This window comes from Carlito syrichta, unplaced genomic scaffold (genome assembly GCF_000164805.1).
Source record: "Carlito syrichta isolate Samal-C Ts95f unplaced genomic scaffold, Tarsius_syrichta-2.0.1 Scaffold303739, whole genome shotgun sequence".
NCBI classification, from domain to species: domain Eukaryota; kingdom Metazoa; phylum Chordata; class Mammalia; order Primates; family Tarsiidae; genus Carlito; species Carlito syrichta.
In genome coordinates, this window is record NW_007247835.1 from 167,115 (window position 1) to 180,190 (window position 13,076).

The 13,076-nt window shown below is 38.9% G+C and overlaps 2 protein-coding genes across 2 annotated transcripts in view; one reads left to right on the plus strand and one right to left on the minus strand.

Moving 5' to 3' along the window:
• Positions 1-13,076, plus strand: part of ARFGEF3 (ARFGEF family member 3) — a 188,271-nt gene that overhangs the window by 36,423 nt on the left and 138,772 nt on the right. The gene's annotated exons all lie outside the window — the stretch shown is intronic.
• Positions 7,680-8,451, minus strand: PBOV1 (prostate and breast cancer overexpressed 1). The gene is given in 5 exon segments (XM_021712943.1): positions 7,680-7,778; positions 7,780-7,958; positions 7,961-8,078; positions 8,080-8,136; positions 8,422-8,451. Coding segments are annotated over 5 exon segments (483 nt in total).

The window sequence follows — 13,076 nt, forward strand, 5'->3', positions numbered from 1 at the left end:
GTGCCTACCTAGCTGATCTTTAAGATTTCAATCCTCTTTAACTCTCTTTGATTCTGAAATGTACAATTTTGCTGTATCCTAACATCAGTTTGGCAGTCTTGCATGCATAGGAACCACAGAGTGACCCCCTCTAGATTTGTTTTACTTCACTACTTTGGGAAAACAGGCAAGGCCAGCTGCCACGCTAATCACTTTTGTGACTTCCAAGTCTAGCCTGTGAATCTGGAGGGTGAGCTTTGGTATCATACTAAGAGATACACCTCATAGGTTATATATTATTCTGGAAATTCTCCCAGGAATAGTTTTTTTTTTTGAAGAATACAGAAATTTGTATTAAAAATTAAAATGAGAAAACACCTGTTCTTTAGGAGTTATGCACAAGTAGAATGTTTGCTATTTATGTCAACAGTAACACCTGTTTTGAAAACATGTACTTGCTTTCTAATTCCAGCCAGGGGTGCCTTCTGCTAACCTTGCTGAGGACAGGAGTTGACATATGTTAACCATACTATAGAAAGTCTATTTTAATAGATTTTCTAATGAAACTATCATAGACCTTGGTACTTTTAGTTTAACATCTAGGAGGAAAATCAGACATTGTCTGAAAAAGAAAAAATAATCTGGGCTGTCATTCTTTTTTTTTTTTTTGAGTTGGGGTCTCACTCTGCCACCTAGGCTGGAGTCCAGTGGCATGCTCACTGCCACCCCAGCATCAACTGAAACTACAAGCACATGCTACCATGCCCAGCTAATTTTTTGATTTATTGTAGAGACGAGGTCTCACCATGTTGCCCAGGCTGGTCTCAAACTGGCGGGCTCAGGCAATCCTCTAGCCTCCACCTCCTAAAGTATTGGGATTACAGACTTGAGCTGCCACCCGGCCTGGACTGTCATTCTTTACAATGATATTTCCAAAATGCTTAAGCCGATAAGAGCCTTTTTGCTTTTTGCTGTATTTGTTAAATTGACAGATAACATAGTATGTCTTTACCATGTACAACATGATGTTTTTGGAGTGTATATACATTGTGAAATGGTTAAATCTAGCTAATTAGCAAATGCATTACCTTTCATAGTTATCAGTTTTGTGGTAAGAGCACATAACATCCACTGTCTTTTGTTTTGCTTTATTTTTTGAGTCAGTATCTCACTCTGTTGCTCAAGCTGGAGTGCAATGGCATGATCATGGGGCTCACTGCAGCCTCGATCTCCTGGGCTCAGGCAATCCTTCCATCTCAGCCTCCCAAGTAGTTGGGACTATAGGCATGTGCCACCATGCCTGGCTACGTTTTTTATTTATTGTAGAGACAAGATCTCTCTATGTTGCTCAGACTGATCTCGAATTCCTGAGCTTAAGCAGTGCTTTCACCTGGCCTCCCAAAATGTTGAGCTTATAAACGTGAGCCACTGCACTTGACCAACAGTCACAGTCTTTGCATTTTTCAAGAGTATAATATATTGTCACTAATCTTAGTCACCTTGCTATACAAAAATCTCCTGAAAATTCTTCCTCCTATCTAACTGTAACTGTGGATGAACCTCAAAGACATTATGTTAAGTGAAAAGAGCCAGGCACAGATAGACCAATACTACATGATTCCACTCAAATATGGAATCTAAAAGTTAATCTCATGGAAGTAGAGAGTATAATGGTGGTTATAAAAGTATATAAAAGTATATAAAAGGTAGATAAAAAGTAGATAAAAAAGTAGATAAAAAGTATATAAAAAGTAAAAAAATAAAAGTAGATAAAAAGTATATAAAAGTAGATAAAAAGTATATAAAAGTATATAAAAGTAGAGAGTATACTGGGGTACTGAGAGGGGAGGGGCCATGGGGAGATGTTAGGGTACATGCTATTTTAAAAAATATTTTATTTTAATGTTAAGATGTGGGGAGCACAAGTTAGGATTAGGTACATAAGTGATCTATGTGCAGGTGAAGTTTGGGCCTCCAACTGGTGTTCATCTCCTGGTTTAGGATCAGGTACGCTTCATGTTGTTACATACCCCCTTCCACTCCCCTGACAGTGTCCAACAAACTTGCCATCCCTTCCTTGTGCTATTGTGAGTAATGGTCAGGTCCCACTTATGAGTGAGAACATTATTTTTAAATATCGGAATTGGTAAAAATATTTCAATTCACAAACCTAGTCTTAAGCCCATTTTTTTTTTGTAGTGTACTTTTATCTTAGACAGCCATTTTTAGCCAAGCTGCTAGGAAATTAATAATGGGATAACTGTATTTTGGGTGATATTATTACTTTCATCAAAATAAAACTTCAAAGATGTTCATCTGACTTTGATAGGTCACAGATGAGGGCTCCATGATCATTTCCTATTTCTAAGCTTTAAAATATTCATTTGGGTATAGAGCTTGTTACAAGGTATAGAATTTCTGGCTTAGAATAACGTTTTAACTCCTTTCTCTATGCACAAGGAATTTCTATACCAACTTAGTAGTAATCTGTAAAAGCTCAGGCTCCGTTATCTTGTAACTCTGTAGTACTTATAATGATCCAAGTAAAACCTCTTAAATAAGTCCTTGTTTTGCTAATATCATTTCTATATTAAAATGCTTTTCTCATATTTTCCCAAAAATCATATTAAAAAGAGAGAGCAAATTGGATGAATCCTCAGAGAAAAGATTGGATTTCTATTACACCTGAAGGGTATGTTAATTTAGTCTTGTTGCCTCTACATGACTCATTCTAATGATAAATTATTTAAGCTGGATATTTCCGATAAAAATCTTCCAGTCATTTTATGTAGGTATTTTCTAGGCACAGACAATCTTTTAAAACTAGATACAGTAGACAATTTTCAAGTGTTGATCTGAGTATACTATTCAGGGTAAAGCCACACCATGCAGTTTTTATTTATGTCTGTTCAACCATGGCATGGTACATTTTTACAACAGATCCTAGGTGTTATTTTTCAAATGCTATATCATGTATTTCATTCTGCTAGTGCTTATAAACATGAGAAGTTGAACCATGTCACATTCTTATGGGTATGTAGCAGTTGTATTAATTTCCTAGAGATAAAATAATATGATTTTCTCTTTTAGAGATTTCCCTGAAATTAAATAGAAACTAGTTGATAATGAAACCCAATATTCCAGTGTTAGTGTTCACACAGAAAGAAAGCCCTAGACTTTCAATCTGAGGGTTTAACAAACCTGACAAATTAAATAGGAATAAAGTTAACCCATTTGGTCTAGGAACTATTGTACATGGTTTTACTATTTAACTGGAGGGCGAAGAAAGGCAACTTTGATTTATTCAAATGGCTGTGGAATTCAAATAAAAATTTTATAGCTTGAGCAAATAAACTGTCAGAACTGTAAAAAATCAGAAAAAAGGTTTCTCTAAAGATAGATTACCTTTGAAATTGATTTGTAGATGGTAGGGAGCTGTTGAATATTTAGGTAAAATACTTTGCTCTGGTAATGTTTTCCCATGGTATGTGCCATTTCTGTAAATGCCAGGAAGACTTTATTGGGACCATATACATAACTAATGACATCTTTGTCTGGGGTAATTAGGATGTTTTTTCCTTTCTTTCTGATGGATAACCTTTAGTGAAGTTATTAACTGATACGGCTGATTGAGTCTTGAAAGACAGAAAGGAATTATGGCTGGCTGTCTGCCTCTGTAAATATGGGAAAGATGTGAGTATCTTATCTGGGGAGGGCAGGCTGGCTTTGGCGATAAGGAAGGATGTGATACTGGACACTGAGAGAGAATTTGATGAGTATTCCATTATGGGTATCTTACTTTATGGGCATCTTTAGATAATAGAAGTAAATATTCTATGGTGGAGTGCTTTACAGTTTTCAAAGGAGAAATTGGCAGGGGCTGATCATTTATCATTTATTAAGCATCAGACACTCTGGTAAGTACATTCATACTAAGGTTACACAGTTAGCAAAATGACTGGGTCAGCGTTTGAACCATAATTCAGGCTAAGTCTATCCTAAAAGACTCATAGATGGTAGTCATTACTATTCCTGTTATATAGCCAATCAAACTGAAAAGCTAAGTTACAAGGAGCAAAGCTAGGAGTGGCTCAAAGTCCTGTGTGTCTTCTGTGTCCTCCCATGATAATGATTTTCTCTCACTAGTTCTATGAGCCAATATGAAGAAGAATCAAATAATATCACTTTTCTACCAAATTAGCTAATACCTTTGGGGGGGGTGTGAGAGAGAGACAGAGAGAGATAGAGATACTGACTTAGATGAGGAAGGGAAAGAGAATGTCATTTACTGTTAAGGTATTTTTGTATAACAAAAACCTAGTAGACATCTACAGAAAATACAAGGTGTGTAATCATGGGCAAAGAGTTTGCTATCTGTCCAGGTGTCCACTTAGCACTCTGGTATTACAAAGTGGAAGAGAGTGTGCATTTAAATTATGTGTCTGTACTGCAATGCTTTGGTCTGGGAGCAAGAAACGGACCAAATGAAGAGACCATTTTTAAATTCCCTCTCAGTAATGTTTTAATGGCAGACTCATAATTGGTAAGTTTATCCAAATTGTTAGTTTTAATGTTCTTCTTCTAGATTGCCTTAGGAAAAGAATTATCATTAGGGAAGTTTTAAGGTGAGATGGCTAGTTTGTCTTATTTCTCATAATAGGGAAAAGTCCCTTCTTAGCTTGAAGCCACAGAGATACTTTAAATTTCCAGAAATCTCTAGCATTGAGGACAAATTCATTGTTTGCTGAAAAATGTTTAACTCCTGAAGGTATCATTAATGCAGGTTGATTTAACAAACTCAAACATGTTGTTTGTACAGTTAACGCAGATAAATGACTAAAATAAGTGGTTCTCAACCAGCCTTTCCTCTTCCTGCTTCTAAGGTTGAGTGATAATCATCTTTTTCTACCTTGCACATACATTGATATAATTCTTATTAAGTTTTCTTCCCATGTTTCTTTACCCTTTGGTATGATTGCCTTAGGCAGATGATAAAAGCATAGAAAAAAGTAAGAAGCAGACATTGAAAACTTAGATACATGATTCTCCTTTGAATAATTAATGTATTATTTTTGAGATGAGGAGAGCTTCATATTATCTATTAATTTCTTTTTTTGAAAACATTACTATTTCCAAGTGCCATGCCATTTGACTGTGTTTGAGAACCACTCTACTAAATAATTTAAAACTTTCCCTCCGTGATCTTATTTAAGCAAGTATAAATGCGGAAACCCTCGGCACTTATTGTGGCTGTTCTAGAGCTCAGAGAAGAATGGGAAGATCCTCTGATTTTTTCAGTCATTTTTTTCCAACAAATATTTGATTGTTTTCTGTGTACCAGGAACTGTGCCAGGCACAAAAGGTCCTATGGAGAAGAAAGCAAAGCCAAACAAAAACACAGTCTTTGTTAGGCATCCAGTGATGAAGACAGAAATCAATGAACTACATAAACATATTAGTCCTCCCTTTTATCTAGGGTTTCACTTCCTGTGGTTTCAGTGACACATGGTCAGCCATAGCCTGAAAATGTTACATGTGAGAAGATATTTTGAGAAAGAGACCATTTTCATATGACCTTTATTATTGAAGCATATTCTTATAATTGTTCTACTTATTGTTCTTGTTGTTAATCTCTTACTACACCTAATTTATAAGTTAAACTTTATCATAATGCTATGGTTGGATATATGTCCCCTTCAAATCTCATGTTGAAATTTGATCCCCAGTTTTGGAGTTGGGACTTAATCGGAGGTGTTTGGGTCATGGGAGCAGATTCCTCATGAACAGATTAATACCCTCCTTCAGGGAGGTTGAGCGAATTCTTACTCTATTAATTCCTTAAGATCTGTTTGTTAAAAAGAGCCTGGTACCTCCCCTCCACCTTCCTCCTCTCTTACCATGTGACCTCTTCACATGCCAACTCCAAATGGAAGCAGCCTGAGGCTTTCAGCAGACGCCCAAATTTGAACTTTTCCAACCATCAAAATCATGAGCTAAATAAATAAATAAATGACTCAGCCTGAGTTATTCTTTTACAGCAACAAAAAATGGACTATAGCACATGAGTATGTACGTATAGGGAAAAAATGTATGTGTATATATATGTGTATGTGTAGCATTCAACACTATCTCCAGTTTCAGACATCCACTGGAGGTCTTGGGACGTCCCCCATGGATAAGGGGGTCCTACTGCACAATAAATGGTAGTAAATGCAATAACAATAATCTAGGGAGCTAGAAGAGTATTTATAACAGGCCTGGGCGGGGGGCAGATGAAAAGGAGAGAGAAAGCTACTCTGAAGAAATGACCTAGCTGGGCTCGGTGGCTCAGTCTATAATCCTGCGCCTTTGGGAGGCTGAGGTGAGTGTATTGCCGGAGCCCGCAGGTTCGAGACCTGCCTGGGCAGTGAGACCTCATCTCTACAATAAATAAAATTAAAAAAAACCAGCCGGGCGTGGTAACGCATGCCTGTAATTTCAGCTACTTGGAAGGCTGAGGCAGAAGGATCGCCGGAGCCCAGCAGGTCGAGGCTGTGGTGGCCGGGAGCGGCCACTGCACTCCAGTCTGGGCGACAGAGTGAGACTCCAACTCAAAAAAAAAAGAAAAGAAAAGAAATGACCCTTAAGGGGACAAAGATCTAAAGCATAAGAATCAGATAGACAAGGAAGGATAAAGTTGGAGAGAGGAAAGAAAGGACTATAGTATTAGGAGTCACTTCAGCAGAAACAAGGCAGAAGTTTTTCTTTCACATAAACTTATGTTGGTATTGGCTATACCACATTATCAGAGACCCTCCCACCTTGGATTTTGTTTCTCCACCTTGTGATCCACACGGTGGATCCCCAGCCCCAGCCCACACATCCACGTTCCAGACAACCAGCAGGAAGAAGCGGAAGGAGATTGTCTCTGCTCACAGCCCATTGGCCAGAACTTGGTCATGTGGCAACACTCCATTGTAGGGAAGGTTGGGAAGTGCAGTCTTTGATTTGCCCAGAATTCTATACTTAAAAAGAAAAAGAAGGGGGGAGCAGTGCTGAGCCATTCCAGGCAGTCTGCCACATGTCTGATCACATGAGAACCATAGTCCGACTTAACTTTCCCCCAGCCAGAGACAGCTGACACATCATCCCTTTGTCATCTCTTGCTCTTACTACACTTTTCTCAGAGGGAATGGATGATGATGCCTAGAAGTGTTTGAGGTCAGCTCAGGCCCAGTGGATCCTCTGCAATTGCCTATTCAGGGAAACTGCACATTGTATTCTCTCCAACTAAACTTTTGACTCAGGCATGATTAGAGAAATTTCACTGGTTAGTAAGCAAAAACTAATGATATGCATAAGTATTGTTTTTATCCCTTTGGTGCCTAGCAGAGCATCTGGCACATGGTTTACTAATTGCTTGCTAATTTACTTATTGACTGATGGAGAGAAGGAAACGTGGTAATTTTCAGTGGCCCACCAGGATAAACAACAAGAAAAAAAAAAAAAAACAGATTGAGATTATAGATAATAATCTGGGTGAGTTCAAAAATTAGAAAGATCAATGTGGATTTGTATTTTAGAATGGAAGTAATCTGCATCATTAAATCCTTTGTATAAGTAAATTGACCTTGAAGTGGTTCATTATATAAGTAAATTGACACTGAAGTTACGTGGCTGGGCATAAGCAGTCGTGGTAGCAGAATTGCTTTTTCAACCATTTATGTTTTCTGGAAAGGCTTTGTAGCAGGGTTAAGAGTTGATATAATCTTTGGATATATCATTCTGGATAGGTGGAGAAGACAACTTTCCAGATCTAGGGGTTTGAGCCAACTGCATGGTCAATGTGACAGATTACAAGATAATGTGAGTCAATGTGGAAGATAATGAAACATAATGAGAGGATGGAATAGATAAGTATTCACGGAGAAACGTTTAAGGCCAGTGTATCTGCAAGAGTAGGAGAATGGCATCTTGTGACTGTCCTGTGAAATAATCATGAACTTGGTTGTCTTCAGACTTCTTATTACTTTTTCTTCTTTTCAAAATATTTGGTAGCAGAATGCTAAGAGCACAGCTTCTAGAGCTGGAGCACCTGGTAACCTTGGGAAGTTACTTTATTTATCTGTGCCTCAATTTTCTGACCTGTAAAATGTGAATAATACTGATCCATACATCCTCAGGTTTTAATGAGTCTTAAATTAGTCAAAATAAGTGCTTAGAATAATGCATGGCAGGAGGTCAGTATTAGTTTTCACTTTTGTGGCAGTTATTAGAAGATAATTTGTGTAGCATAATGATAAAATTAATACCTATGAACTCACTCAAATTATGAACCAAGATGTTAGGAATGCCACTGCTTCAAGAGTTTCTTCTTCTTACCTCTTTTTTTATCTATAACTCCCCCTCTAGAGAGCCAAAAACAGAGTAATTTTTTTCTTAGTAATAGATGAGTCCTCATACATATTTCTGATTCCTAAAACAGGACTTCATATGTACTACTGCTGAATTGTAGCTTTCTCTAGCTTAAAAGAAGACTTTAGTAAATTTTTATTTATCAGTTAGCCATCTAGATATATTTGGGGTCCGAACCATTAACCATGACTCTATAACCTAAGGAAAGCAGCCACTACTTAACTGAGCTAATAAGCTTCTGCTCCATCCTACTAGGTAGAGTTCATGTGATTTGGATATTTTTTTTTTCTGTTGGAGTGCAGTGGCATACTCACGGCCACCCCAGGATAGACTTGCTAGGCTTTGGCGATCCTTCAGCCTCAGCCTTCCAAGTAGTTGGAACTACAGTGTGCACTAACACGCCCAACTAACTTTTTGATTTATTGTAGAGACAAGGTCTCACCATGTTGCCTTGTTGCCCAGGCTAGACACGAACCTGCGGGCTCAGGCAGTCATCTCGTCTCGGCCTCCCAAAGTGCTGGGATTACAGGCTTGAGTCACCACGCCCAGCCTGATTTGGATATTCTGAAAATGCTTTATAATTATTAAATATTTCATATATAGAGAATCAGGCTGGCTCTAGCCCTCTAAAAATTCTACTTTATTTTGAGGAGCTTGATTGAGCAAATCTATAAGCATTACCTATAAAATCATCAAAAGCCCTATGTTTGCATGGGCACTATTTGAGATGAACCTCCCATTCTGGCGAGAGTCCGAGAGGGAAAGAGAAAAGACAGGAGTTAGAGTGGTATCTGGAGCACACCAATGAAATTTGACTTCTTAAAAATCCAGCTGTTAGATTAAGTCAAAATAAGCTAGTTATAGGTTAAACTAGAAAAAAATAACTCACTGAATTTTTAAATGTGCTGTGTTTAAGACTTTATTTTCTTTTTGTTGTTGTTTTTAAGTTGGAGTCTCACTTCAATGCTCACGGCCACCCAGTATCGACCTGCTGGGCACCAGTGATTCTTCTGCCTCAGCCTTCCAAGTAGCTGAAACTACAGGCACGCGCTACCATGCCTGGCTAATTTTGATTTATTGTAGAGACAAGGTCTCACCAAGTTGTCCAGGCTAGTCTCAAACCCACGGACTCAGGCGATCCACTCGCCTCAGGCCTCCCAATGTGCTGGGATTACAGGCTGAGCCCCCGAGGCCAGCCAAGACTTTATTTCAATTGTTTATTCAGTGAATACGTTTTTGTTACCAAGTGTATAAAACTATGTAGGTTTAAAAGCAAAGCATCCCAAAACAAGGGTTTATATTCTTGTAGGAAAGAGATAAAGAGGTGCACAATTTCTACCGTCCCAGGTAGCTGTCTATGTATGATGTATCAGAAGAAAAGTTCAGTAGGTACATTCATAAGGAGAAACCACATTCAGCAGAGCAGAACATTTCAAGGAAGGGATGCTATCTGAGTTGGACTTTGAAAGGTGGGTGGGATTCAGGTAATTATATTGGCAGAGAAGACATTCTTGGCAGAGAAGAAAAGTCCTGGAGATGGAAGAGCAAGGGGTATGAACTGGGATTAGTGAGGGACAGTGGACCATGAGCCTGTAAGGGTGATTGAAGAAGATTCTAGAGGGGCTGGTTGGAGTAAACAGGAAAGGGATACATCCAGAACCGGGGGTTAGACATGGGAGGTAGGGGGAAGGTAGGACTTTGCAGAATGGTCTGGGAATCAGCAGAACTAAGTCAGTGGCACCATGAAATGTCTTACTGTAGGAGCCTGAGCAAGAGGGACCACGGTGGCTGAGTACAGAAAAGTGTGGCTGAGTACACTGAGTTGGTTTGCAGAGAGATTCGGGAGCAGCTGGTGATGGGCAGCATGTGGGCAGTGAGTAGGTGGGATGGGGCAACCAACTGCCTGCAGTATTCACAGCCAGAGTTTCTGGTTGAATGATGGGTCTTAAGGCACTAACTTAGGAGAGATAATGAGTTCGTGTTGTTGGATCTCAAAGAATTTTAATCTTTTAGAAGACTAATTTAAAGAAACACAAGTAGTTTGACATTACAGGCAGTAAAAAAAAACAATTGTAAATCCCATCATAGTGATTGATTTTTGTATGTGTGTATTCATTTCTAATCATAGCTATTTATGCATTTGCAGTTGTTTATTATATATGGAATTTTATTTTTTGCTTTTCACTCAAACTTTAAACCATAAGCATTTTCCACTTGGCTATGTATATTCCTTTAAATACAATTTTAATGGTAGCATAATTAAGAATTTTAAAGCAAGAAATGTTTAGCCATTTACCATATTAGTGAGGTTGATGTGATTTTCATGAAATTGCACATATTCATTTGTGATGTTTAGAAACTGAAATTAAGGATTGCCACCTGGGGAAAACATTGGCTCTAGAAATAGATTTGTGAGCCCTCTAGTTAGAGGTGACAGTTACAAGAGTTTGCCAAGGGAGAACGTTTAAAAAAGGGAGAAGAAAACAGAAACAGGAATGATTTCTTTGTTGAAGTGAATTAAAATTAATATTTGCATATTTTCCTATGAATATCTTTAGTTCAGTATTTTCTAGAATTGGGTGCTGAAGACATAGCTGGTGAACATCAATAACTTATTATTGGTGGAAATAAATATAGGCCAGAAAAGAACCTGAGATATGACCATAAGACAATTCATCATTTGAAAAATTTTCTAGACTGGGTACTGAGTAGTTCTACCAACGTCTTCTGTTGACTAAAAAACCTCTCAGAATAGTTATTTGCCAGAATGTGGGCAAGTTGAGTCAGAAAGTGATTTGTCCAATTACCTGCCATTAGTGATCAACATTTTATAAGATGGAATAATTTGATTCATTTTCTTAGGGTCAAAATAGAGATTGGGGTTATAGCTCAGTTACTTTTTGTGATCTGCAATCTAAGATCTCTGAAGCAAAGTGAAGGACCAGTGGCTCACCCTCGATCTCCTCTGAAGGTCCTAGATTCTAGCTCTGAGCCTTTTGGAAGCAGAGGAATGTTGTAGAGGTTCTCAGCTCTGTCCACAAGGCACATGAGATATAAATGACCTGCAGTAATTTTGTCTTCAGAGGACCTTTGGCAATGTCTGGAGACATTTTTGGTTGTCACAGCTGGTGGCAGGGGAATGGAATGGGGAGATATTGCAACTGCCATCTGTTAGGTAGAGGCCAAGGATGCTCTAAATATCCTACAGTGCCCATAACAGACTCCCCACAAAAGGGAATTACTTGGTCTTAAATGTCAGTAGAGCTGAGGTTGAGAAACCTTGACCAAAATAAGACAAAAAATCCTTCTCTCTGGTGTCCACATCTTAAATTTATAAGGATGTGACCTCTAAAATTCTGTTTCCCCTGCAACCCCTTCTCTCCCTCACTCAAAGGATATATGTCCTGCCATTTTGCTAACTTCAGGTGGCTCATCCTGTAATCCCATCGCCTTGGGAGGCTGAGGTGAGAGGACTACCTGAGCCTGCGGGTTTGAGACCCACCTGGGCAACTTGGCGAGGCCTCATGTCTACAATAAATCAAAAATTAGCCAGGTGTGGTAGTATGTGCCTTTAGTTCCGGCTACTTGGAAGGCTGAGGTGGAAGGATCGCCAGAGCCCAGCAAGTTAATGCTGGGGTGGCGGTGAGTGTGCCACTGCACTCCAGCCTGGGCGGCCGAGTGAGACTCCAACTCAAAAAAAAAAAAATCTCTGTTTCTATTTCATGGTCTAGGTATACTTTCAGCAATTCACACTCCATAAGGCTGTGCCTGCAGAAGTCAGACATCCCTGCATCCCATGGAACGACATTTGGTATCTCAATATTCCCATATTATCACTGAATTCTCTGCCTTGTTGCCGAATTTGACAAAGTAAAAAAAGAACTGGAAAGTTTTTAAAGAGAAGAAATTATGCAATGGTTTTTAATTGTATGACGTTTTAAGCCAACATACATGAAAGACCAGAAGGAAATGTGTGTTAAGTAACAAAGCTAAATTCTCAGCCAGAGTCAGAGCTGGGGTTCAAAATGCGCCTAGAATAAGGGTGTGTTCTGCATACCAGGAAAGACCTTTGCAAGACCTTCTGTGGGCTGTACAGTCTTGCAGTCTTGAGCTGCAGTAGTTTATTTGGTTTGATTGGATTTATAAATAACATCTGATATTTTGAAAAATGAAACCACAGTTACCCAAAAAGCACTTGGGTATACATTAAGATAATGTTAATAGTTTAAGAAAGAGGGGAAAAAATGAATTATTTGTTCAATCAGTGTGCCCTCATGTCTTCTACATGCCGAGGGATAGATTGGCTCCCCCAAATCAGCTCACTTTTTTTTTTTTGAATTGGAATCTCACTGTCGCCCAGGCTGGAATGCAGTGGCATGCTCCCAGCCACCGCAGCCTCAATCTGCTGGGCTCAGGTGATCCTTCCACCTCAGCCTCCCAAGTAGCTGGAACTACAGGCGCATGCTATCACACCATGCTTATTTTTTGATTTTTTTATAGAGACAAGGTCTTACCAAGTTGCCCAGGCTGATCTTGAACCCCTGAGTTTAGGCAATCCTCTCGTCTCAGCCTCTCAAAGTGCTGGGATTACAGGCTTGAGCCACCGCACCCGGCCTCAGCTCGATTTTTGATGGTACCCTTTTCTTTTTTCCTGGGTTGACTTTATTAATGATAGTCTTACAACATGTTGAATTCAGAGTTTC